Source organism: Mus caroli, chromosome 3, assembly GCF_900094665.2.
Source record: "Mus caroli chromosome 3, CAROLI_EIJ_v1.1, whole genome shotgun sequence".
Taxonomy (NCBI): Eukaryota; Metazoa; Chordata; class Mammalia; order Rodentia; family Muridae; genus Mus; species Mus caroli.
The window spans coordinates 102,284,319-102,309,873 of record NC_034572.1 but is presented as its reverse complement, the minus strand read 5'-3'; the positions used below and the strand labels follow the sequence as shown (position 1 = coordinate 102,309,873).

Here is a 25,555-nt window from a genome sequence, read left to right as displayed (position 1 = left end):
ACCAAAGCTGGAGTGACAGAATGATAGACTAAAGCTAGGAGGATAGATCAAAGCTAGAGTGACAGAAGGATAGACCAAAGCTGGAGTGACAGGAGAATAGACCAAAGCTGGAATGACAGGGGGATAGACCAAAGCTGGAATGACAGGGGGATAGACCAAAGCTGGAGTGCAGAAGGATAGACCAGAACTGGAGCACAGAAGAGAAGCTGTGTTTTCTGTTGGGCAGCTGGCCATCATGGAATACATGTTTATGTGCAATTAGTGTTTTCACATCTTTGACTATTTATCTCGAACTCAAGAAAAGGGAACTGGCATGAAGGTAGACAACATAAGTTCTCCCTGCACTGTCTGTCCACCCATCTCCGTCCACTTAGCATTATTTCCTCTGGATTTGTGATGGCCTTTAATACTTGGATTTCTAACCTCAGACCAAGCTCATGCTCAGTCAGTTTGGAGCTTTGCAATACTAACCTAGATCCTACAGCAGAAAGGGAGTTTTCTGTGGTTACTGATAAAGGTGAGACAGACTGCTCTGTTAGGAGATAATCAGACTGCCAGCGCTAGCTAGTTGGGGCAGTGAGATGACGAGGTTTGGAGGAGGCTCAGGAGGAAAACCAATCCCACTGAAACTACAGGCCGGCCTCTCACCACTTCGTCATCCTCCACCAGCACCATGTCGTAGGCACTGAGGGCCGCACAGAAAATGATGCAGGTGACTCCCTCGAAGCAGTGGATCCATTTCTTCCTCTCTGATCTCTGCCCTCCCACATCAAACATCCTAAGGGAAGAAACAGCTGTTCATTCTCATTGGCATGGCCAGCATATGACTCAGTTGCCTTTGGTATGCATCCTGAGGGGTGGCCACTTAGGTCCAGTTAGTAGCAAATCAGAAATAAGAGAGGTAGGAGGAGGGGAAGGACAGTAATTAAGATGGGGCATCAGCTACGGCCAAGAAAACATGCTGTGAGACCTGAGATACCCCAGGGAACCGGGTGCTGACCTGAAATTCAAATCTTTAACAGAAAACTTGGTCTCGATGATGCCTGTTGTCTTGACTCTGGATCGAAGTACGTCCTGCTCGCTAGGGAGGTAGTTAGGGTCTGTAATCCGGTCCAGCTGATTCAGATAGCTGAAAAAGAAGGTGGCATCGGTGATGTTACACTCTCCAAAGACTAAAGGAAGCAAATGGTCTCCCCATAAGTCTACAGCTAACACAGAGTTAGAAGCAGGACTGGCGTTCACAGCACTGAATCCAGGATTCTGCTTGTGAGCTTAGAAAAGGTGAGGGCCAGTGCTCTGTCCTCGACTCTGCCTTTCTAGACAGGAAAGAGCTAAAGAGGCTTAGAAGACAGGAGACATCAAGACAATGTTTGGACCCTAGCCCCTGGGTCAAACTGGGAAATGGGAGCATGTTTTGAGAGTTGGAGATACTGAGGAATTAAGTATTTGGGTGTGATGATATGATTTCTTCTTTATGTTTTAAGTACATAATGACATTCTTAGGATAAAGTGGTAGCTGTAGAGTACTTAAAGTTTCCTAGTGGGTGGGGGGGGGGGGGTCAAGGGAACTCAAAATGGCCATGAAATAGCCGCAAACTAGAAGGTTCACTGTATCTCACCTTTGTGTGTTCGGAAGTTTGCATAAGAATGTGAGAAAATTTAGGAAGGGTAGAAAGAGGGCAGATGTGAATAAAATGACAATATGGAGAAGGAAGGAAAATTCACTCAATGTCTCATGTACTCCATGCATTTAAACGTTTAAATTCTCACTAAACCTTAGAAGGCTTGAGATTCATGTGCCCACTTTATCGATACAGGAAAACTTAGGAGGAATTACTTGGGAGACTGAGACAGGAGGCCTGAGTTTCAGGCCAGCTCTAGCTACAAAGTAAGACTGTCACAATCCAAAACAAGGAAGCCCTGTGGCACACTATAAAGCCTCAGCCTCGTAGTCACTCGAACCTGGACTAACATACAACCTCTGCTGCCCGTGCACCTTGGCCGAGTTACCTGATGTCCCTGGACTGCAGAAAATGGAGCTGATGTGCCTTGAAGGCTCATGTACAAACAGATAATGGGCCCTGAGACATGGCGCGTGTCACGTACCTAGCAGGGTCAGAAATGTAGTAAGGGAGGATTCCAGAAATGATATAACATTATTTCAAGATTAGGTGACAGGGCGTAAACATGGGGATTGTAAACATGCAGCTCGTGCCCACTTCTGATACTGTACTGTTGGGGGTTGATAGCTCTGTCCCTTATCTTTTTGGAACCAGCTTTGCAAAGTTGATTATCTCTTAGTGTCTGACCATCTTCTTTCTTTGGTTTGCCTCTTGAGATAGAGCCAAGGGCTGCTAAGCAGAGCCCCTGGTTTGAATGTTGTGTCTTCTGCTTCCTAGGCCAAAGGGAATCATTGTAAAGGAATTTAAACTAGTGGGGACTGGCAAATGTCTCTATAGGCTTAAGTTCAGTTTGTGGGTCTGCAGCGCCCACTGCCTGGAACTGAAGGCTGAGTGAGATTTCTCCTGAGCATGATCCCCCCCCCCCCGCCTCCCCAAGGTCTTACTAAGATGCCGAGTCATTGAGCTGGAACTCTGCAGCTCTGTCAAAGCAGGCTTGAACTCCACCGTCCTTCCACAACTTTCTGATGACGTCCACCAACTCAGGAGGCATGGTCCCCTCCTCGGTGGAGTCAGCCAGGTTGTTGAGCTGTCTCCCGGCATCCTGTGTAATCCAGAAATCTGACTGAGAATGAGCTGGGAGTAGGTCAGTGGCTTTCCAGGCAGGTTCTGGAAACGTACTAACTGGAAAACATCTTGCGTTGCTCCTAACGCCTAAGGTAGACCTGTCTCAATGATGGTGCAGTTTAAAGACATATGCTACCTTACTTCGAGCTCTCCAGATGTAGCCAGCCCTGGGATGCCTAGAGGATAGTTCTAGGTGCTTCCTGCAGGGCTTAGACTTCAGATGACCCTGAAAGTAGATTTCTAGAAGATACAGGTCCTTTGCTTGCAGGGACTGGAAATTTAAAGCTATATTGGCCCAGAAATTCACAACCCAGGAAAAGGCTCCTGTAAAGGCTTATATTGGCCCAGAAATTCACAACCCAGGAAAAGGCTCCTGTAAAGGCTCCTATAAAGGCTTATATAAGTCCTATAGCTCGGCAAACCAAGGAGAGTATTTTAGTGATAAATTAAGATAAAAAGGCAAAAAGATGCTAGGAGTCGGTTTTGTAAACCTTTTCTATAAAGGTAGGAGTTGCTTACTCTTCTAGGACTAGGATGGTTGGAAGTTCAGTAGATGCCATTTGAGTTATGCAGAACTTTTCCTTACCCGACTTTCCTTGTGGTCTGTCGGTCTCTGGTCTACTTCTTCTCCTGCTTCCACCCTGAACCAGATAACATTAATCACGTACCGCACAGCTTGGCTCTGCATAGTCAATGCCTAGTGTGGACATGGCTCTGATGATGGCCAGGATGGACTGCAACACGTTCCCATAGATGACAGACTTGAACTCTAGGCACTCTTCGGGTGAGTAGCCATCCTGGTGAATGATCCTTCAAGGAACAGACACTAAGCTTTTAACTGGACCTGAGGAACCGGAGCTAAGGGATTGAGACTCTCATGGGGAAGGGGCGGATATAAGGGTCAGAGGAAACCACCTGTATTCCTACTGCTGTCCCCAAGGCTAGGGTGAGGGAAGGGACATTGGAAAGTAGGTCCTTTAGTCCAGGGTCCCTCAGAGCTAACAACAACTGGCCCTATTGGCTCCCCCCACCTCAGTCCTTCCCAGTTTGTTTCTGCTCACTTCATCTGTTTGACGATAGTGCTCTTCCCTGACTCGCCCGCACCTGAAAGGGAAATGTTCACACTGTCAGTTCTCCCCAGTTCTCCCCAGTTCTCCCCAGTTCTCCCCAGTTCTCCCCAGTTCTCCCCAGTGGTCCAGAAGATGGTGTGAGAACAGTGCTTTCTGGTAGACACCCTGAGCTCACGCCATCCAACCTGGATTTAGAGCACTATTTACATTAGGGGCTGGATCTATATCTATATTTATATCTATATATCTATTTGCAGGGGGTGGGAAGAGGTTGAGCCAGGGTTTCTCTGTGTAGCCCTGGCTATCCTAGAACTCATTCTGTAGACCATGCTGGTCTTGAACTCAGAGTTCTGCTTGCCTCTGCTTTCTGAGTGCTATGATTAAAGGTGTGCACCACCACTCCAGCTATGAGGATTACTTTTTTTATTGGCTGGCTGGTACATGGTAAGATGTTTAGAACTGTCCCTGGTCTCTACCCACTAGAGGCCACTAGTATCCTACTCTTTGTAACAACCAAGTATCTCCAGACATATCTAGTAGCCCCTGGGACTCATAGTCTCCCCATTGGGAACTACTGATAGACTCATAGAAATTCCTTTAAAATATTCACACTGCCTATTTTTGACTCAGGCAAGTAGTCTTGGGTACTGGAAAGAGCTGGGCCTCTTCGTTGAAATACCCTCCCCCTACAATCTTGATGGTGTCTGTTATTGGCTAAAGATTCTAATGTCCTCAGTCAGGCTAGCCCCTTGCCCATCAAGAACTCCAGGGCTCCCTGCCGACTGACTTGAGCCCCTCAGTCTCCTGCCACTTTGCCTGTGCCTGTTCCAGCTAAGCTGCTTATCCTGAACCCAGACAATCTGCTTAGGCTTAAAAGATCTGTCTCTGCAGTCTCTGTTCCCTGTGTGCAGCTCTTGGATTCCTTGGAGCCTGGGTCCAGCTTACAGATAGGCCCCTTTAGTGTGTCCTTGGGCTTTGCTGCTCCAATTCCCCGGGAAGCCAGCTTGCTGCTACATAGAGCCAGTGATCACACTTCAGAAGGACTGTTGTTGTTTTTGTTTCTTGTGTTTTGCTTTGTTTTGTTTTTGTAAGCCAGGTGTCAGTTTCTTATTTTCTCTTTGAAACCATGACCCATTTCCCTGACTGACCCACCGAGGCGCTTTTATCATCTGCACCAGCCAGGAATCTGCTTAGAACGCATCAGACTGATGAAGCTGCCAGATGTCAGGGGCTTTAGAGCAATTACTTAATAGAAAACCAGGAGGGAGTTTCTGTTGTTAAAGACTCCTCCCTCCCTCTAGCTCTCCCCTCCCAACCTGGTTGCTCTGCAACCAGGTTCCAACATTGATCTTGAAAGCAGGGAGGATCAAGTCTACTTGGCAAAAACCAGTAGGCTTCTCCTTGAGACTTGTGGGATTGTGTGGTGGTGCTTCATGGATGCACTGGTGAGAGACAGTCCTGGGTACTTACTTTACGGCACTGGTCTCTGACTACAGATCTGGTGTGTGCCTGCATGGCCCGGGTGCTTCTTGATAGTTGTTGAATCAAAAGAAGGTGTTGTTGCAGTTGGGTAGCCCAGCCTGTCTGCATGATTCATAGTTCAAGGGGAGGTAAAACAGTTCTGATAACCCTGACATTTTGGGTCTCCTTGCAGTGACTGCAGGCTCCAGGGTAACTTGGCTAGCTCTAAGCTCTGCTTGGTTTCTTAGCTCGAGGCTGAACCAGAGGGAGAGGGATACAGCCGCGCTAGTTCATCTGCTCAGGTCACTCACCGAGCAACAGCAGCTTGACAGTCTTGGCTTCCTTGTCAGCATCCTCCTGCAGCTTCTTCTCCAGCTCCTTGGACCTCCTGGCAAGTTCTTTGTCCTCAGCACTGATGCCACTCCCCATTTCTGCTGTCTCCTCCAAGAAGGGACGTTCCCTCTGGCTCTTAAATTTTTCCTTTTCTGTGAGATAGAGGAAAAGGAAAAATACGTTAGCATAGAGTAATATTCTCTTCTTCCCATAAAAGCTGGGCAAAAGTGCCGACCGGTAGTGCTTGGACCCTTGCCTACCTTGCCTTGAGACTCCTTACCCCAGCTGGAGAGCTCCTTCCTAATCCAGGGATTGTCCCCTTTATGTCTAGCGGAATGACAGATCAAGCCAATTAAAAGCTTTGCCAGGCAGATAAAGGGCAAAGACTAACATTTTGTTTGCTTGTTTTTTGTTTTTGTTTTTAACGAGGGAAATGATCTGGCTTCTGACATAGCCAGAAGAATGCAGGTGCTGGAGCTCTGGGAGCAAGCGGCCACCTCCTCCCTTCTGAAAAGCTCATCTCAAAGCCTCTGGTCCTGTGGACTCACTTGCATCGGAGAGCTGAAGGCTAAGGGTACAGCCCAAGTTGAGTCTTCAGATTACAAGGTCTTGGTTTTAAGAGATCCAAGGGATAGTCCTGGCAAACAGATGTGCTGCTCCAGGAGCTATTACTGGTTCTTTGTACTGGCTCATCTCTCAGGATGCCTATCTTGTCCTTAGCAGGATGTGTGTGTGTGTGTGTGTGTGTGTGTGTGTGTGTGTGCTCACGCACGTGCGTGGATGTATGTGAGACAGGGTCTTACTGTGTATCCGGCTTGCTCAGACTAGGCTAACCTCAAACTCAGATCCACTGTTTTCCTCTTTTATCTCCCACTGTATGTTTTTTTCCACTCAGGGATCAAATCTGAACTACCTCTGAATTTGTGGTCTGCTAGAATTTGTGGTCTGCTAGTAGGTTCTCATCAAATCTCTGGTAAGTGAAGAAGTGAAGGACGGAGTGTGTGCAGAGAGACTGACTGTGTGTGCTTCTTCCCATTCCACACCAGCTTCACTTGGTCAAGTAGACTTCACTGGCCTTTTGTGTGTGCGGACATCAGGGCCACGTCACACAGCAAACTTCTTCCTTGGGCAGCTGGACACTAGACTCTGCCTACTTAGAGGCTGGGTTAGCTCTGCCCCTCGTCCTCATCTCGGTGGTTCTTCCATGGGAGCGAGGAGGAGACCAGCAGTGCCTCACAGACACTGAACCCACCTCATCCGTCAGCTCTCTGTGTCAGTAGTTTCATTTAAATGAGTCTTTCCAGGGCAGCCCCCTCACCTAGAGGACTTTAGCTCAGTGGTTCTCACCCTTCCTGATGCTGGGACTCTGATGCAGTTCCTCAGGTTGGGATGACTCCTATTTTGCTACTGCTCTGAATCTTAATGTAAATATCTGATAGGCAGGATATCTGCTATGTGACTTCTGTGGATCTTGATCCACAGGTTGAAAAGCACTGCTTTAGAATGTTGCTACCCCATATGTAATGCAAGGACCACATACCCTGGAGTTTTGTTAGAAACGCACTCTCAGCTCAAAAAGTCCAGTAAATAATCTACATTTTACCAAGACTTCAGTTAACCCACAGGGCATTCAAGGTTGGGAAGAAATGCCCTCAGGAACTGTTTCTTCCCAAACTTGCCTACTTCTTATGTCTGTTCCCTAAAATATGGTTGGAAGATCACATGCTTTTCAAAAATGTTGATCCTTTAAAATATTTGGAAATGGTATGTTTTAGAACCTATAAATTTCAGTAACAGTGTTAATTCTGGAGCCTGAAATGAAGCTAATATAAATGATTATTATCATCTGGCAAATTGGAAAAGTCTGCCCTACAAAAATACAACTTGGTGTGTATACATTGGCAATTCCTAGAAAGATTTTGTTGTTTTTTAGCGATGTCAAAGTAGCCTAGCACAGGTTTGGACTTGTATAATGAAGGATGAGTGTGAAATTCTTATCCTCCTGCTCCCGCTTTCCAAGTGCTGCGATTGCAGTTGTAAATGTAATCCCAGGCCCGTGTGCATACGAGACAGGTTCTCCTGGAACTCCTCTGTAGGCCAGACTGGCCTCGAACTCGGCTTGCCTCTGCCTCCCAAGTGCTGGAACTAAAGGCATGTGCCACCAATACTACCACCTGTTTGTTTTTAAAGATTGATTAAATTGGTCTGGAGTGCAGTCCAGGCATCAGACTTAAATTTCTCCCCAGGTGATTCCCAGGCACAGCCAAGGTGGAAAAGAACCCTAAAGGTAAGCATACTGGTGCCTTTTAGAGCCCAAATTGTGTCATAGTTGGGTGAGAAAAGGAGAAGCTAGGTCCCCACCAACCAAACAGTGGAACCTGGATCCACAACTTAGCATCTTCCTTTGTCCTCCTTCCCGTGAGTATCTGGGAGACCAGGCTTTTGAGACCATGAGAAACAGCTGCGGAGGTGCCTGCCACGCCAATCCTGCTTTCCCAATCCCAAGTTGGCAAGTGCTTAGTGACTTAAGGGAAAACAAGAGTCTTTTTGAGATTGTGACGGTTTGGAATCTTGGCTAGGAGGTTCCAGTAATTATACCTCACCGCCAGCCCTACCCTGCCCTGCCCACAGTATTGGTAACTTACTCCAAGACCAGAGCTGTGCTGAAGGTGGCCCTGTTCAAAAGGGACCTGGCAGCAAAGGACAGTGCTGGGCCTGTGCCTTTGCTGCAGGTGGCTCTGCAGCTCATTTCAGGTCACATAGCTTAGTAAACAGAGGTAATCTCCCTTCTCCTAGCCCCATCCCGCTGACAAAGAACAGTTGAGCAAAAGCGAAAACTGGACTATGGGAGAAGCCACTAGCTTGATTCACAGGGGGTGGGGTGGGTGGGGCAAACGTTTTTCACAGCCTCTGGTACTGCTTTTGCTTGGTCTGTGGCTGTTGCTGGAGCACTGAACCCTCAGGCTTAAGGTGACGAATTCTTGGTCCTCCCCAAGCTGCTGAGGGTACAGAGTCCTCCTGCCTTCCCTCTGGTTGTTGCATTTGATTATTAAATTTAGGGACAGTGTTCTGGTAAAGAGGGCCCGGCACAGGAGGTACAGTGCCTGTCCTAGAGGTGAGAGACACACAGGGTATAGTGACCCCTTCTGCATGAGGGGGTGTGGCCAGCATCTCCGGTGTTTGATTCACAGCCTTAGATGGCCATTTCATTGTGAGTGAAAGCAGTTGTTGCCTGAGGAATTTGGGCATGTTTCCTAAATGAAGGAGATTTCAGGATCCGCCTCACATTTAGTGAGAAGCTGGGCCCCAGATGGAGTGTGGGACATTGACACAGGAAGAGCTGCCTTTGGGAACTTGCAGTCTACAGGAGGAGGCTGGGGGAAGCAGAGTAACAATTAAAGGGTTGGTGCTAATATGGGGGGGGGTGTTCAGAACTGTTGAAAGCCTTGCTTCCATCCCCTGGTAGGAGAGGCAATTATATACACATCTATTGTGACTTTAAAAAGTAAGTGTGTGTGTGTGTGTGTGTGTGTGTGTGTGTGTGTGAAAGCCAGCAGCGCATACCCTTCGCAGAGCATGCAGTAGGTTGATTCAGGAGAATCCTGAGTTCAGGCAGTGTTTTAAACAACAAGGGGTAGTTGTGAGGTGTACAGACTTTCCACAGGGAGCCAGGCCAGCAGAAGTGGAGGATGTGAGTATGGGGAGAGGAGAGGATGAAAGAGAAGAGGTTTGAGGTAAATGTGGGCTTAGAGAGACTGGAAAGTTTGGTGTGACTGGACATGGCAGAGTGGGAGTGCGGGAAGATGAGGGAAACTGAGGCCAGCTAGTGAAGGGCCTTGGATGACAGGTTCAAGGATTTGGCTGCAAGCCACTGGATACCTGACCTGCAAAGATGCACAGCCGGTGCTCAGTGACTGGGGTGAGGGAGAGGAGTCAGCTGCTGGGTCAAGCTGGATTCTAGATCGGTCTGCGGATGGGACGGGGCTTGGGAGGTTGCCCTGGGCAAGCACCCTTTGCAAGCTTTAGATGCTTTCTCCCGAGTCTTGTATCTGCTCATACAGGTCTACCCTAGCCAGGTTGACATTACCAGAGAAATGAAGGTCAGGAAATCAGGGAAGCTGTTCTTCAGAAAAAACAGGAGTGTGCTGAGGTAGGGAGGGGTTCAGGAAGGTCCCCACTGAGAAGCCATGGTGAAAATAGGTTGGGAGGAGGAGGCTGTTTTTGGAGGGAAGATCCCAGCATTAAAGCTTCAGTACCAGGAAGTCCAAGGCCACAGGCTGACTCAGGCCTGCAGTCCCCAAACTCTGCTCTCGACACACAGTCTTGCCTGGGTTGAGTGGGTGGGGGACCGAGGCTTAGCTGGAAGCAGGGCAGACTTCCAAGCAACCACTGAAAACCATGTGACCTGGAAATATGGGGGTGGGGGAAGGTTATAGACTGAAGGGTGTGTTGTTGCTGGTGGGACTTCAAGATGAAGGCTCTCATGAACTGGTTTGCCTGGCTTGGGTGGAGAACAGAATTGCCACCCAATTGGCTGGGTAGGTAGGTAGATCTGAATTAGGGGATCCACAGAGGCCTGGCCCAGGATAAGGCTGTGACCCTTTAAAATTATGTCAAAATCTGCATCTTACCAGAATGTAAGTGAGCATCTATATGGTCACATGGTACCTGATCGTTAATGTTGGGATTTATTTTGTTTCTCTCTCGGAAGCCAACAGTCTTACAATGTTTAAGGGCTGTATTCAGAATAGCCCACTTGCTGAGTCTGAGGGAGACTGCAGGTGATTAGAGAGCTCTGCTGGATTCTTGTTGATTTCTACGGTAACTTTCTGCCTGTTTCTCCTCTGTGTACTTCATATACATTACATGATTAGGACCATCCTGTCTGTGTAGTTCTTCGACTCCATTCTTTCATCTAACTTTATGTTGTAAAGATTTTCATACAATTAAAGAGATTCTCCAAGAACGGTGTTAATGGTTATATTTCATTGTGTTCATTTAACATCCCCCTGTTGCTAGGCCTTTATGTTTCCAAATTTTCTGTGGTAAACATTGCAATATTGAACAACTTTGTGGATATTTTTCTGACAACCCTTTAATTAAGAACAGATTTGTGATTCTTACACCCTGAGGAAATCCCTATGAGGTTTTCTGGGCCCCCCTACCTTCCTGAGCTAATTCAGAAAGATAGAACCTTTTCTTTTTTTCTTTCTCTTTCTTCCAACGTGTGTTTCCCTTCCCTTCTCTTCTTCCAGGAAGCTGAGAGTTACAACTTGTACACCCTGGGGCTTTTCCTTTAAACTCTAATAAAATTATTTTTGAGTTAAAAAAAAAAAAAGACTTGTGGGACTGGTGAGATGGCTCAGCGGGTAAGAGTACTGACTGCTCTTCCAAAGGTCCTGAGTTCAAATCCCAGCAACCACATGGTGGCTGACAACCACCCATAATGAGATCTGACTCCCTCTTCTGGTGCTTCTGAAGACAGCTATAGTGTAGTTATGAATAATAATAAATAAATCTTAAAAAAAAAAAAAAGACTTGTTAGAAGTGGATTACTGAGTCAAAACAGTGAAACTTAAAGAGATACTTGATTTTATTTTGCCAAGCGGTTCTTAAATTATATTAGTATTTACAGCCACATAATGCGTGTCCCAGCTCAGTACACCATCACCTGTATCCGATGCTTTTAGTGGTTTCTGTTTGATATTTAAACGTAACTAATGGTGTAGGAATAAGGTTCTCCTTGTTCTATTTTAGTCTGATTCTCTGTGAGCTGGATTCCCATCCCCCACTGGTCTCCCAAGTTTATGGAGGCCACCTGTAGGATTTTTTTTTTAATTTGCATTTTCATCGTTTTTATGCAATTCTGGGGTTGGTTTGCCTTCGCATGTAAGGCAGAGGGATACTGCCCCTGAGCTGACACCCCCAGCCTAAGGCAAGAGTTTTTAAAGTTTGTTTTAGTATAGCAGATAGGAGACTCCCTAGAGGCCACATCGGATGCAGATAGAGATCAGGGATCAGGACCCAGAGTTCCGGTTGGGGAGAGGAGGGATTGGAAGCAGCTGCAGAGACTTTAGAGCGGCTGGGTGAGGGGGCAAAGACTCCCCCAGGGGAGAGGCTAGGGAAGGGACCAACTGGTGCTGATAAAGGGGAGGACTTTCCTTTTCAGGGTTCCTGTAGGTACGGCTGCCCCGGGGAGGCAGGAATCCTTGTTTGAGAGGGTGTCTGTGGCCCTATTCAAACAGCCCAATTTCTCATAACCCACAAGGAGAAATCAATGAGCTGGCTATAGTGATCCCAGGCCAAAGCAATATTCCAGGAACACTGATTGGGAAGTAACTTACAGGCCAGGCACAAGTCTAAGCACTTATAATTATCTCCTTTATCTTCATCAGAGCGGGTGTAAGAGCCAAAGTTAACCGGTAAAACCCAGAGAGTTCACCATCAGTCAGAGAGTAGGTGGAGATGTCTGAATTTGAACCTAGGCATTCTGGCTAGTCTAACGTCAACATAGAAATTAATGTGGGATGGTGAACCGGCTTTGAAGGGCACATCCTGCCTACCAATGACTGATAGAAGGAAATAGATTCAGGTGGGAATGCGGAGAATTCAGGGGCAGGGCTTCTGCTTGAAATGGATTCTGGGACCCTAATAATAGCTACCTGATTTTGTGCCAGGCATTGTGCAAAGGGGATTTACCTTCAGTCCTCAGTAACTCCTTTGGATGAGGTGTTTCCATTGCCTCATCCCATCTGACTGATGAGGAAACTGACGCACAGAAATCGCCCATGACCAAAGGGCCAAGCCAAGGCCAACCCTGGTCCGGAGGCTGCCCACGTGGCGTAAGGGAACAGGGAAAATGGTTGGGGCGTGGCCAGGAGGCCAGAGGCGTGGCCGAACGGGGCGTGGCCGCGGATTTGGCGGGGCCTGGGGTAGGCGAGATTGGCGCGCAGCCCGGAAGGTTTCGGCGGGGTCGCACCTGTTGCGTGACTCCCCGGTAGCCGGGCCACGGGAGCCGGATCCCTAATTGATTCTCAGAAAGTGGTGAAAGAACCCTAGGCGAATTCCGGGTCCGGTTTTCTGGGGAGCACGTGGCCTGTTTCCTCTTGAGTGCAGGCTTAGGGTCGCGACTCCGGGGTCTCCTGAGGTCAGTCTGGCCGCTGAAGTCGGCGGGAGTCCGCCCCCCGGCCAGCTGGCCATTTTGAAAACCCTGCCTTCCTTCCCGCTTCTCAGTGCGGGTGCAGGGGCCAGTGGCACGACTTCGCCCCGGTGGGGGCCCTCTCCCCTCCTCAGCCCGGCTCCCTCGCTGTGCAGACTTTCGTAGGCTGCCTTTCTGGTGCCACTCCTGACTTAGGCAGCATGGCCTCAGGTAAGTGTGTGGCGCGTGTGTGGTTGATAAAGGGACTCCAAGGCAGAGGTGCCTGGGTCGGGTGATAAGTGGGTGGGGGGTCTTGGCAATGTCTGCAAGACCTAGGGGACGTGAACGGCTCCTAGAAGGGTCCAGGGAAGCAGATCTTGAATGTGCAGGCAGAGCGACAGGCCAGAGTAGGCTGGGGTCTTTCCCACCGACCTCAAACAAGACCCAGCCTCCTACTCTTCCTGTCTTCCTAGGAGACAGCTTCTGCCGGCCAGTGGAATTTTCCCAAGACAGGCCCCTCCCTCCTGGGCTCGAATTCTCAGTTCTGCCTCCTCCCGGAGCTGGGCTGTCCCTAGAGCAGGGGTCAGATGGAGAAGAAAAGAGGGGGGCTCTGCCCCAGAGGCTCTGGGTTTTCATGAGTACGGTTGTTCCTTCCCTGGAGGAAATGGGTTTTGAGGTTGGAGCTCAGGCGGCATTCTTGCCTAATATTTTTCTCTCTGGCTGGCTGGACCAGCCTAGCCTGGACTTTGGCTTCTTTGCCTTAGAGCCTTGGCAAGGGATGAGGGTTCCCGAGGTGGGGTGAGGGTGGTAAAGAGCTTAGAGCTGGTGCTGCTCCATCTGTTTTCTCTGCACCCCGACCCCGGCCCTAGCCACCATCAGACACGGCACTCTAAAGACTGAAGTGGGAAGAGAGGGATAAGGGGCAGGATGGAGGCCCCACTCCCCGAGGTTGCCTAGACAACATCAGAAATCGTGGCCAGAGCCTCTTCCGCCTGCGGGGCGCTGCTTCCTGCATCAGTCACTCCCGCTGGGGGCGGGGCGGAGGAAGGGGTTGGATGTGGGAGAGCTTGGCCCCAGCCGGTGAGGTTCCTCCGCTGTCGCCTTGGCCCCAGCCATGGCATCCTATCCTGGCCCAGGCAAGTCCAAGGCCAAATATCCCTTTAAGAAGCGGGCCGGCCTGCAAGCTTCCGCTGCCGCTCCAGGTGAGAGTTCTTGGTTTCAGGCATGGGTTCCCCTCCTCTTGTCCAGGCCACTGAGTGCCTACGAGAAGGTCCCCTTCTGCAGCACCCTCTCTGGAATGATGCCTCTCGACCTCGGTTCCCCGGTTCCCCGGCTGACTGGCTGTCTTGGTGGCGCAGGGAGGGAGGTGGGAGGGGGTGCCTGAGGTTTCCATGTCAGGGATGCTGCCCTCCGTAACAAGGAGTGGGTGTGGATGTGGGTGCCCAAGAGGTGTATATGCACACGTGTCAGCTTGTGCAGATGCTAAGACTGCGTGTGAAGTGTATGTGAATGGAGTGGGGAGGGTGTGAGACTGAATGTGGACTGGCTACTCTGATTGGTACCAGGCAGACTCAGGCTAGACTTGCCTTTACTTATTCTTTCCAAGGCCCTAGATCTAGAACTCCCTTCCTGGTGAGTGGGGGTGGTGAGGTCTGACATATGGGGTCATGCATTGCTAACACCTACACCAGAGCTAGGGCTCTATTGCCAGTGTCCTTCCTGTTGACTTGTTCCTGGCCTGTGTTGTGAATTTCTTCAGGAGAGTGGGGAGACCTTGAAATAGCTGGTGGGCTATGTACGCTGCATCCTTTGGGCCTAAGTGGACATCTCTGCACCATCTGCAGCTGGTCCTGTGGTCCATCCTGGTGAGGACTTAGCTACTAGAGTTTGTGCTTCCAGGGATGTGTCTGTAACTCTCAAGTCTAATGGCTAAAGAAAGACATTTCAATGATTGATTGGGTGTTATCAACCCCTTATAGCTGCCTGTATCGACACCCTGACTAGCCTCCTCTGGCCTATTCTTATCCTGCTGACTGTGCTTGTCTAGGCTTTGAACGGTACTGAGATAGATTCTCTGTGCTCGAATCTGTCTTCTAGGTGTATGCCCTGGGGCTAGCTCTGTGCTGGTTACTCTGTTGCTGAACCAGAGACCCTTAGGTGCTTATACCTTGAGAGCATCTTCTACTTAGGGTCAAGGCCTAGTGTGGCAGTCTTGATGAGTGAGTGAGGATGCTCCCAGTCAAAGGTGATTGACTAAGCACCAGAATCCTGGAGCTGATGGTATGGTCTCCTTTGGCTTTTGCCTGTATGTGTGGTACTGTAGATGCCAAGTTTTGGCACAGGGCCAGGGAGATGGATCCTGGCTTAGGAGAGTGGAGGATAATGCCTGTGTTTCTCCTCTGGTGAGTCCCTAGCAGTCTTTTACAGTCTTGTGGCATAGTAGGAGGATGGCTCTGGCTGCTGGAACCCTTCTGACTCACCTAGCTCTTTTGTGTAGTTCCAGGCCTATCTGATAGGAAAGGGTTTAAAATGAGGGCTCTGTCTTCCTTTCTGCAGCCCTGTGGTCTGCCTTCAGGGACTCTAGAAGTGGTTGGTGGCTTGGTTTTAGTGACACATTCCTGTAATTAGCTATTTGGGAAGCTGAGGCAGGAGAATCATGAGCTCCAGGCATGCATAGACATTTGGTAAGATCCTGGCTGGAAGTAGAAATAGAAAAGAATGAGGATATGGCCCAGTGGTAAGGACTTCCCTAGCTTACACAAGACCTCAGGTGTGGTCCCAGTAAAGCAAAAGACAGAAAACAAAGCCCCCAAGTGGTCTGGAGCTGAATTTAAGAAGGCTCTGGGTTCCTTTTTGTTTGGTTGTTTTTTGAGACAGGGTTTGTCTGTGTGTAGTCTTAGCTGTCCTGGAACTCACAGAGATCCACCTGCCCCTGCCTCTGCCTACCGAGTGCTGGGATTAAAGGTTTGTGCTACTACCACCCAGGCTAGGATCTGAACCCTGGGTTGGGTGAGTAGGTGTTGCTCTTTGCTTCTTCCTCCTATTCTGCTCTCTTGCAAGGGGGAAGTCGCATCACCTCATCCCTACAGAGATCTTTTCTCCTTGGTGCTCTGTCCCTCTTATCAGCCCTGACCCTGCACTGGGCTCAGAGACCCTCTCACCCCCCTCACTGAAGGGTCTCCATGTAGGAAGTGTTTAGAGGGTCCCAGGAATTCCTAATTGCAGTCACATGGGCTTAGGGCTCTAACCTAAGCTTTATAGAGCGCTTGTAGGACATTTCCCTGTGAGTCCTAGGGCTGTGGCCAGGTAGGACAAGGCTACTTCTCACCCACTGATAGCCTGTGTCCAGAGGTTAAAACAAGCAAGTAAACAAAAGCAGAGCCTATGTGCCTTCCACATGCGGTTCCCATTTTCCAAGGTGCTCTTCCTAAACAGGTTGTCCTCACCTGACAGTAGCCTTGCAGCTGCCGTGAAGAGTGCTGCCCGTGTGGTCTAGGAAGCCTCCGTAACTAGCTCCTATCCACATTAGACCAGTGTTCCAACTACCAGCCGGCTCCTGGGTAGCACAGACCTTGTCTCTCTTGAAGAGTCTGTAGTCAGGGCCCAAAAGACAGTGGTGGGTAGAGAAAGCCAGCCTGAGGCTGCAGGGCTCAGGGGAGGATTGCTGGCCTCCCTCTGTGTCTCTCCTTCTACCCTTTAGCCAGCCAGGCTGTGTCCACTTTCTGTCCCCTGGGGCTGTGGTTTTAAGGAGACTTGGCCCCTCCCCTGCCAGGCTGCCTTGGCCACATCAGCTTGTCTTGTTTCTCCCTGTTGAGACCCTGGATCTGGGTGGTCTCACTGGCATGGAAGAGGTTACAGCCCTGTTAGAGTTCTCACCTCACAACTCTTGCTCCTTCCCTGGATTTCTGAACCCCCCTGAACTCTCCCAGCCCCCTACTTGTGGCCATCTCAGGGTCTCCCCTGCTTATAGTTGCACTTGGTATGGCCCATGCCAGCCCCTGAGCTGTCCTGGGGGACTGGCTGCAGCTTTACAAGGCGAACAGGCAGACAAGGGGCACAGGGCTGCTGACCAGAGTACTCTTGAACTCTGCAGGTAGCGTTCCAGTAGGGACCAAGGCAAGTAAGTAGCTGGGTTCTGATTTAGGGTAAGCACCCCTCTTTGCCCAGCGTTGGGACTGTACCTGGAGTACTATGAAGTGGGCACAGAGACCTTAAGGCACAATGCCTAGACAGAGCTGCTGCGTCCTTTTCTAAGCCAGAGTGGAGGTGGGGGAGAGGGTTCTGGAGAGGCGGGTCTTCTACAGCTGGCTGGAAGAACCAGATAGTCTGGGGAGAGCTTCCAGCAAGAGGAGGCTGAAACTGGAGGTTCTTTTGCGGTGGGCTAGGAGCTTAGGCAGCCCAGGAGACAGCAGCTTCTGACGTCCGTGTTAGCCTTGTGGTAGGACCCATGAAGAGGTCTGCCCTTGTTGGAATAGAAAGAATCCCTCGCTTCCAATTCTCCCTTTCCCAGGGCCCTCCATGGGGCCTCCAGCTTAGATCCTAGGGCCTCCAAGTGGCACGGACTGTGGCAGTTCCCTTTGAAGGGTCAGCCAGATGTGGGACGGGTATCCTGGAATCTGTCCTCATCTTGGCAGCTCCAGCCAGGGTCCTGGAGAGGACAGGCCTCCAGTGGGAGAAGGGGTTTCTGGCTAACCAGGTCCTCTTTCTTGAGAGTTGCTTCTCAGGTCAGAGCTGGGTGGCTGCTGTACTTTGCCTGTGCCTGGCAGGTCTAGGAAAGCAGCCAGTGGTTCTGTTCATCTCAGTGAAGGATCTGTTAGGCCAGGGTAAATCTGACCCTGGGTTAGTACCCTAGAAGTTGATGATTCTTAGTGTAACCACTAGTCCTGACTGAGTGCCTGGTGTGTGTGTGTGTGAGTGTGTGTGTGTGTGTGTGTGTGTGTATACATGTGTACACGTACATCCCTTTTTGGAAAATAGTCATAGACAGATAAATTCTTTTGAACTAAGTAAGGGAGTGGGCTACTCCCACCTCAAGTGCTTACTCCACAGTCAGGCCGAGGACCTCCTCCCTGAGCCTGGGGTGGTGAAGGGCCTTTGTTTAATACGGATGAATACCCTTAGGAGCCCCACGGCTGGCTCTTCTGTCTCAGTGGAAGTATTGTCCAGTGTCTAGGCCCTGACTTTTAATAGGGTCTGGCCCCAGGATGGAAAGGGGCTCTTGGCTTTCAGAGACATCCAGGCCCTGTCCCTCTTCCCCTTGACCTTGGCACCACTGTCTCTGCAGAAGCTCGAAGCGGTCTGGGGGCCTCTCCGCTACAGTCTGCCCGATCCCTGCCAGGCAACGCCCCTTGCCTCAAGCACTTCCCGCTTGACCTGCGCACGTCTATGGATGGCAAATGCAAGGAGATCGCTGAGGTAGCACCCTTGTACCTCCTCACCTCAAACTCTGCCTCTGTTGCTGTACCCTCTACCTCAGCCACCTCTCATCTTGGGCCATCCTCTCATCATCCTGTCCCTGATGCTAAGCCTCTCCTGGGAACCCTGGCTCCTGCCCTCACCCTTTGCCCAGGCTCTGCAGGGGAGGGCAGGGGCAGAGGGCTTAGAGGCCACCTAACCTTTCCTCCTTTCTCTTACTGGTACCAGGAGTTGTTCAGCCGCTCACTGGCTGAGAGTGAGCTTCGTAGCGCCCCTTATGAGTTCCCAGAGGAAAGCCCCATTGAGCAGCTAGAGGAGCGGAGGCAGCGGCTGGAGCGCCAGATCAGCCAGGATGTCAAGTGAGCCCGCTGCTGCCCCTTCCCTGTCCTGTTGACTCTTTGAGGTCTGCCTGGAAGGCAGCATAGAACACATTCTTTGGAGTCTAGCTACTGCTGGATCCCTCTTCCTGTAGGCTCCCAGTCTACTGGATAACTAACTTCTGGAGTTGTTTTCTCACCTTTGAAGTGGGGTGAGAACAGCCCAGAGCGTTCAGGCCTGCCCATGGACCGCATGTGACAGTATGTGGTCAGAAGCTGGGACAGTGCTGGGACCTGAAGGCTGCAGCCATTGCTTGTGCTCTACCAGACTTGACTCTTCCCACCTTTAGGCTGGAGCCAGATATTCTTCTTCGAGCCAAGCAAGATTTCCTGAAGACAGACAGCGACTCAGACTTACAGTAAGGAGGGCAGAGGGGCATGTACAGATGACACGAGGATGGGTCTGCACCATGGCTATCTCCGACCCATGTTTTATCTCTCTTTCCTATAGTTTGTACAAGGAGCAAGGAGAGGGACAGGGTGACAGGGGTCTCTGGGAACGTGATGTGGTACTGGAACGGGAATTTCAGAGGGTCATCATCTCTGGGGAAGAGAAGTGTGGGGTGAGTGTGGAATGAACCCTTAGGTTTCCACCCATATGTTTTAGAGGGTTCTGGCCTGGGGAACTGGTGGGAGCTGGAGAGGGCATTTCTTTTTCTGGTGCCTGGAGTGGCAGAGGCTGTGGGCTCACTGATTTGCTGGGACCAGAGAAGGTTGGATGGTCCCTGGTTTGAGGCCTTTGTTGCTGGGGGTAGGCAGTGTGAGGTCTGGGTGAGGCCACAGGCAGGAGGTGAGTGTGAACATGAGTGAGCACAGAGACCAAAGAAAGCGACTGCTTGTCCTTGTCTTCAGGTACCATTCACAGACCTCTTAGATGCAGCCAAAAGTGTGGTGCGGGCACTTTTCATCCGGGAGAAGTACATGGCCCTATCACTGCAGAGCTTCTGTCCCACCACCCGCCGTTACCTGCAGCAGCTGGCTGAGAAGCCCCTGGAGACTCGAACCTATGAACAGAGTCCTGATACCCCTGTATCTGCTGGTGGGAGCGCCCATCCCTCTCCAACCCCAACTGTCCTGGGTGTCTAGGCTTGGAGCCTAGGCACTTCTGTCCTATCTGCATCTCCCCCACCTCTGACCCCAGGCTCTTTCTACATCCAGGAGGGTGGAGGATGGAAACCATAGCTACTGTTTTGGGGCTTCTGACATACCTTGCCCTTCATGGAGCCCATAGATTGGGTAGCTGCTGGCCGTGAAACTCCCCAGACCTGATTCTTCCTCTCCTCCTTGCAGATGCCCCAGTGCATCCCCCTGCGCTGGAGCAGCACCCGTATGAGCACTGTGAGCCAAGCGCCATGCCTGGGGACCTGGGCTTGGGTCTGCGCATGGTGCGTGGTGTGGTGCATGTCTACACCCGCAGGGACCCTGATGAGCAGTAAGTGGGGTCATGTGAGTTTGGGTACACCCTGTGGTACACCTTGGCTTGGAGGGGCCGGAGGACTTGGCTTGCTCTCCTCACCTGAACGTCCTGTGTGCCAGCTGTCCGGAGGTGGAGCTTCCCTACCCTGACCTACAGGAATTTGTAGCTGACGTCAATGTGCTGATGGCCCTGATCATCAATGGTCCCATGTGAGTTGCCGCCTGTCCATTCAGCTCATCTCACCCCAGCCCTGCCCCAGCCCCACCCTGCCCCAGACAACTGTCACCTTGTCTCTTGCCACTCCCTGGTCACCTACTCCTAGTTGGCTGCCCTCTTTCTGTGCTCCTGTCTTCAGCTCACCCAGGAGCAGTCCCCTGAGCTTCTTTCTTCTTTCCTCTTCTCCAGAAAGTCATTCTGCTACCGCCGGCTGCAGTACCTGAGTTCCAAATTCCAGATGCACGTTTTGCTCAATGAGATGAAGGAGCTCGCTGCTCAGAAGAAAGTGCCACACCGGGACTTCTACAATATCCGTAAGGTGGGCCCTCAGCTCATGGCCTCTGTGTCCTGGCCTACTTCTCTCCTCCAAAGGCTATGCTGTCCCTCCCCATTGCCCCCAGCATCCAATATGAGCATCCTTTTATACCTACTGCTTGGGCTGTGGACCTGTCCTTTAAAAAGTGAAAAATTTATTACACTTTAATGTAATATTTTTGTAATTAATGCTATTTAATGTAATAAAAATTTAAATAAAATTTAAAAATAAAAAATAAATTTTTATTACATTTTAATTACTTTGTGACTGTGGGTGTGGACAGGTGGAAGCAGAGGAAAGCTTACCAGGAGTCATTTCTTGTATTCCACCGTGTGGGTCCTGGCCTTGACTTTCTCAGGTTTAATGGCAGGCACCTTTATCCACTGAGCTGACTCTCCCAAACTTTGCATTTGTATATGTGTGTGTGTATACACATATACACATATACATATGTATATGTATATATATATATATATGCATGTTTACAAGTATGTGGTCGTGTGTGTGTATATATATATATATGTATGTATATATATGTGTGTATATATGTATATATATATATGCATGCTTATAAGTATGTGGTCATGTGTGATTATATATGTATGTATATATATATGTGTGTGTGTGTATATATATGTATATATATGCATGCTTACAAGTATGTGGTTGTGTGTGTATGTGTGTGTGTATATATACATATGTATATGTACATATATATATGCATGTTTGCAAGTATGTGGTCGTGTGTGTATATATATATATGTATGTATATATATGTGTGTGTGTGTGTATATATATATATAAATATATATATATATATGCATGCTTACAAGTATGTGGTTGTGTGTTGGTGCATACACATGTAGTGTGCATGTGCAGTAGGAGGGCAGAGTTGACATTGGGTATCCTCTACCTTATGTACTGAGGCACAGCTGCTCACGTCAACGCAGACTTGGCTATTGGTTAGTCTAGCTAGCCAGCTTATCTTTTGTAGCCCCTGCCTCCGCCTTCCTCATATTAAGATTATAGGCAGGCTGCTGCACATACTTGGCTTTTATGTGGGGTCAGTGGATGGCAGCTGCAGTCCTCATGTTTGTATAGCAAACAAGCACAGATGGCTGGGCCATCTCCCTGGTCCCAAGGCCTACCCTTTGTTGGACACAGCAGTCCTTTTCCATTGCAGGTGGACACGCACATCCACGCCTCGTCCTGCATGAACCAGAAGCATCTACTGCGCTTCATCAAGCGGGCCATGAAGCGGCACCTGGAGGAGATTGTGCACGTGGAGCAGGGCCGTGAGCAGACACTGCGAGAAGTCTTTGAGAGCATGAACCTCACTGCCTACGACTTAAGTGTGGACACGCTGGATGTGCACGCGGTCTGTCCCATGGGCTCGGCTGGGGTGTTGGATCAGCACTAGGACCAGGGATCGGGGGGTGACCTAGGCCTTCCCATCTCCAGGACAGGAATACCTTTCATCGATTTGACAAATTCAATGCCAAATACAACCCTATTGGGGAGTCTGTACTCCGAGAGATCTTCATTAAAACTGACAACAAGATTTCTGGGAAGTACTTTGCTCACATCATCAAGGTATGGAGCCCATTCTCCCCTGCTGAGCCAGAGCCCATGTGTAGGAGGGCTCAAGGGACAGGAGGGGGCGGGTTGAGAGGCCTGATTGAGACATGGGGTGGGTACACGGGACAGGGAGGAATGTAGATGTCATTGCTTCTGGTGTCTAGGAGGTGATGGAAGACTTGGAGGAGAGCAAATACCAGAATGCAGAGCTCCGGCTGTCCATCTACGGGCGTTCGAGGGACGAGTGGGACAAGCTGGCACGCTGGGCAGTGAACCACAAAGTGCACTCTCCCAATGTCCGCTGGCTGGTGCAGGTGCCCCGCCTCTTGTGAGTGTCCCTTGAAGGGGGAGGAACCTCCCTTGCTGTGTACAAGGGGCCAGGGCCTGCTTCCTGCTCTACTGGGATGGCCCGGCCTTCAGTGGCCAACCTAGGCACTCTTGAGTGCCAGGAGAGGCCAAGCCACAGTCTGTCCAGCCTGGTTTGTCTGGATGTCCCACGCTCCCACTGTGGTGCAAATGCACTCCAGTGCCTCTCATGACAGCTCTGACTCTTGCTGGCCTGCTGCTGGCCCTGACCTGCATCTGTTTGTGTCCTGTCTCTCCGCAGCGATGTGTACCACACCAAGGGCCAGCTGGCCAACTTCCAAGAGATGCTGGAGAACATCTTTCTGCCCCTGTTTGAGGCTACTGTGCACCCTGCCAGCCACCCGGAGCTGCACCTCTTTCTGGAGCACGTGAGCAGCGGTGGCATGGGCTGGGACGGGGCAAGATAGCTGGGCTTGGCCCCAGCTGTGGCTCTAGGCCTGACCACCAGCTCCTCACCAGGTGGATGGTTTTGATAGCGTGGATGATGAGTCCAAGCCAGAGAACCACGTCTTCAACCTGGAGAGTCCCCTCCCAGAAGCTTGGGTGGAGGAGGACAACCCTCCCTATGCCTACTACCTGTACTACACCTTCGCTAACATGGCCATGTTGAACCATCTGCGCAGGTGCGTACCCCAGGGGTGCCGTGCTTCCTGAGCTGAGGTCAATAGTGCCCTGACACCCATGGCCCCTGTGCCTGGACTGATAGGCTCTTTCTCTGCCCTTAGACTTAATTTTCCATCCTTTCCCATCAGGGCTCTGCCCCTGTCTTCTCTCCTAGTTCTCCACTGTCACTCACTGGAGGGCATACATATGAGTGATGTGGGATCTGGGGTCAGGTGAGCTTAGGCGTGCCCAGGCTCTGGGGCTGACTCTGTCTTCATACCCCACAGGCAGAGAGGTTTCCACACGTTCGTGCTGAGGCCACACTGCGGGGAGGCCGGGCCCATCCACCACCTGGTATCAGCCTTCATGCTGGCCGAGAACATCTCCCACGGGCTGCTCCTGCGCAAGGTCAGGGTCTGCACCCCCAGCCTCCACGTGCAGCTGCTTGCTTTCCCCATCCTCCTCCTCCCCCAGCCATGAGATCAGATTCCTCCTTCCCAATATAATTAGCTCTTCCCACCCATCCTCTAGCTGGGGAGCCCAGCCCAGGATTCATCATTCTTATGTGAGTCCTCGCCTGGACCACCCTCCTTCCCCTAAGCCCCAGAGCCAGCACACATGCCCTCCCAGCATGGAGGCCACCTGACAAGTCCTCCATTCCCCCTTCCTGCCCAGGCCCCCGTCCTGCAGTACCTGTATTACCTGGCTCAGATCGGCATCGCCATGTCCCCGCTCAGCAACAACAGCCTGTTCCTCAGCTACCACCGGAACCCTCTCCCTGAGTACTTGTCCCGTGGCCTCATGGTCTCGCTGTCCACAGATGATCCCTTGCAGTTCCACTTCACCAAGGTCAGACCCAGGCCAGCGGGCAGCCAAGGGCAGGTGTCTGGGGGATACTGGGTGTCTCTAGGTTGGTGCTGCCCCCTTGCTGCTGGAGTTTAGCAACTGTTAGCTAAGTCCTTAAAGGAGGGGGGGACGGCAGGGAACTGATGCCTGCCTCAAGGAACCTGGCCTGTGCAGGAACCCCTGATGGAGGAGTACAGCATCGCCACCCAGGTGTGGAAGCTCAGCTCCTGCGATATGTGTGAGCTGGCCCGTAACAGCGTGCTCATGAGTGGCTTCTCTCACAAGGTATGGAACTTAGCCTGCTTGGGGCTGGCCATTAACCTTCTCCCTTCCTTTGTATTTGGGGTCCTGACCTTGTCCCTGTGACAGTTGGATCTACCTGCATCTCTGCCTGTTACCTATACTCCTGCAGGTGAAAAGCCACTGGCTGGGACCCAACTATACCAAGGAGGGCCCTGAGGGCAATGATATCCGCCGTACCAACGTGCCAGACATCCGAGTGGGCTACCGCTATGAGACGCTATGCCAGGAGCTGGCACTTATCACACAGGCCGTCCAAAGTGAGATGCTGGAGATCATCCCAGAGGAAGTGGGCATTGTCATGAGCCCAGGGCCTTAGTGCACCTGGTCTGTGCAGTGCTTGTCCCATCTCAGCGACTTGATTGTGTCCGTGATTAGACCCCTCCCACCTGATGTGGTCTCTGCATGTCTCCGTGCTATGTTTCTGTCCTGCATGTCTTTGACCATGTCTTGCCTCTGGGCCACCTCAGTGAAAGCAAGTCCAGGAATCTGCTTCATTATTGTCTCGGCTCAGGTGGTACCTGGTGGCTGAGATTTAAGAGTTGGCCCTGCTAGTGACCCATCCCAGAATTGTCAGAAGTCTGGCTGTCCTACGGTGTCCTCAGTGTCCACAGGGGCTTGGGATGGTTGTGTAGGGCTGGCCCCTTGAGCACCGGGAACCCAGGCTTTAGTTAGAGTTCAAGTTGAGTTTCCCTCTTGTTTATGTGGCTGTGGGACAGGAGGGGCTCGTTATCTCTCTGCTGTGGCACTGGCTGCTCAGCCTCTGAAGTTCCAGCTGGTCTGCACTGGGCAGAGCAGGACTTAGGCTCACTCACGGCCCTGGAGGCCTGGCCTGAGGGGCTGGCCCGCTGCCCCTGCTGAGTTACTGCCCATCAGCCCCGTTCCTCCCCAGCCCACGTGTTCCTTTGTTACCAGCCCCCTTGTACCCCTGTGGGAGGGGGCAGCTGCCCTGCCCTGTCTCAGTTGGAGGCTATTGCAGTTGGAGGGTGCTGGAACTGTTACTAGCCCTGGAGGTGGCACCTTCTTTGGGGTTTTCCAGGTCTTTGACCAGACCCAGTTCCCAGCCAGCCTCTTGTGTTATGTTCTAGACCGAGGCCTTTGTTATGAAGAACAGTGTTTCATATGACCCATTTTTCCTAGTGCATGAGAAATAAAAAGATTATTTAATTAATGAGGCATGTGAAGGTGTCTGTTGGCGGAGGGGGAGAAAGGGCGGCGGAGTGGTAAGGCACTCTAGTGGAGTATGGTGTGGGGCACTGTATAACATAGACTGGCCGTCCTGCCGACGCTTCTGAGCGCTTGGATTGCAGTGTAGGCCGCCAACCTGTGAAGTGATGGCATGGGTGAGGTGGATTATGTGGGCACTGACTGA

General features: G+C 50.9%; 2 protein-coding genes across 7 annotated transcripts in view; one reads left to right on the top strand and one right to left on the bottom strand.

Moving 5' to 3' along the window:
* The window catches only part of Gnat2 (G protein subunit alpha transducin 2), a 15,629-nt gene extending 2,413 nt beyond the window's left edge, over positions 1 to 13,216 (bottom strand). The window contains exons 1-7 of one of the 3 annotated variants that reach the window (XM_021158670.2): positions 12,311 to 13,216; positions 5,590 to 5,763; positions 3,809 to 3,851; positions 3,416 to 3,557; positions 2,567 to 2,724; positions 1,001 to 1,129; positions 649 to 778 (exon numbers count right to left, since the gene is read on the bottom strand). In XM_021158670.2, coding sequence (XP_021014329.1) covers positions 649 to 778; positions 1,001 to 1,129; positions 2,567 to 2,724; positions 3,416 to 3,557; positions 3,809 to 3,851; positions 5,590 to 5,763; positions 12,311 to 12,401 — 867 coding nt within the window. In that variant the 5' untranslated portion in view covers positions 12,402 to 13,216. Of the gene's footprint in view, positions 1 to 648; positions 779 to 1,000; positions 1,130 to 2,566; positions 2,725 to 3,333; positions 3,389 to 3,415; positions 3,558 to 3,808; positions 3,852 to 5,589; positions 5,764 to 12,310 lie in introns of all 3 variants that reach the window. The other 2 variants (XM_029475255.1, XM_029475256.1) reach the window with 2 other exon arrangements.
* On the top strand, positions 12,531 to 25,354 carry Ampd2 (adenosine monophosphate deaminase 2). Of its 4 annotated transcripts, XM_029475254.1 has the most exons (19): positions 12,531 to 12,758; positions 12,845 to 12,980; positions 18,034 to 18,164; positions 18,393 to 18,523; positions 18,832 to 18,900; positions 18,993 to 19,104; positions 19,394 to 19,580; positions 19,832 to 19,973; positions 20,078 to 20,167; positions 20,364 to 20,493; positions 21,674 to 21,868; positions 21,952 to 22,083; positions 22,233 to 22,396; positions 22,676 to 22,802; positions 22,894 to 23,057; positions 23,325 to 23,445; positions 23,713 to 23,886; positions 24,058 to 24,168; positions 24,296 to 25,354. In XM_029475254.1, exons 2-19 carry the CDS (start codon positions 12,971 to 12,973, stop codon positions 24,500 to 24,502), a joined length of 2,397 nt encoding a protein of 798 aa, XP_029331114.1. In that variant the 5' UTR covers positions 12,531 to 12,758; positions 12,845 to 12,970; the 3' UTR covers positions 24,503 to 25,354. The 4 variants fall into 4 exon arrangements, with proteins under 4 accessions (XP_029331114.1, XP_021014326.1, XP_021014328.1 ...); XM_021158667.1 differs by having other exon boundaries at positions 12,531 to 12,980; XM_021158664.2 differs by lacking the exons at positions 12,531 to 12,758; positions 12,845 to 12,980 and adding an exon at positions 13,214 to 13,951.
* Positions 25,355 to 25,555: the final 201 nt, after the last annotated feature.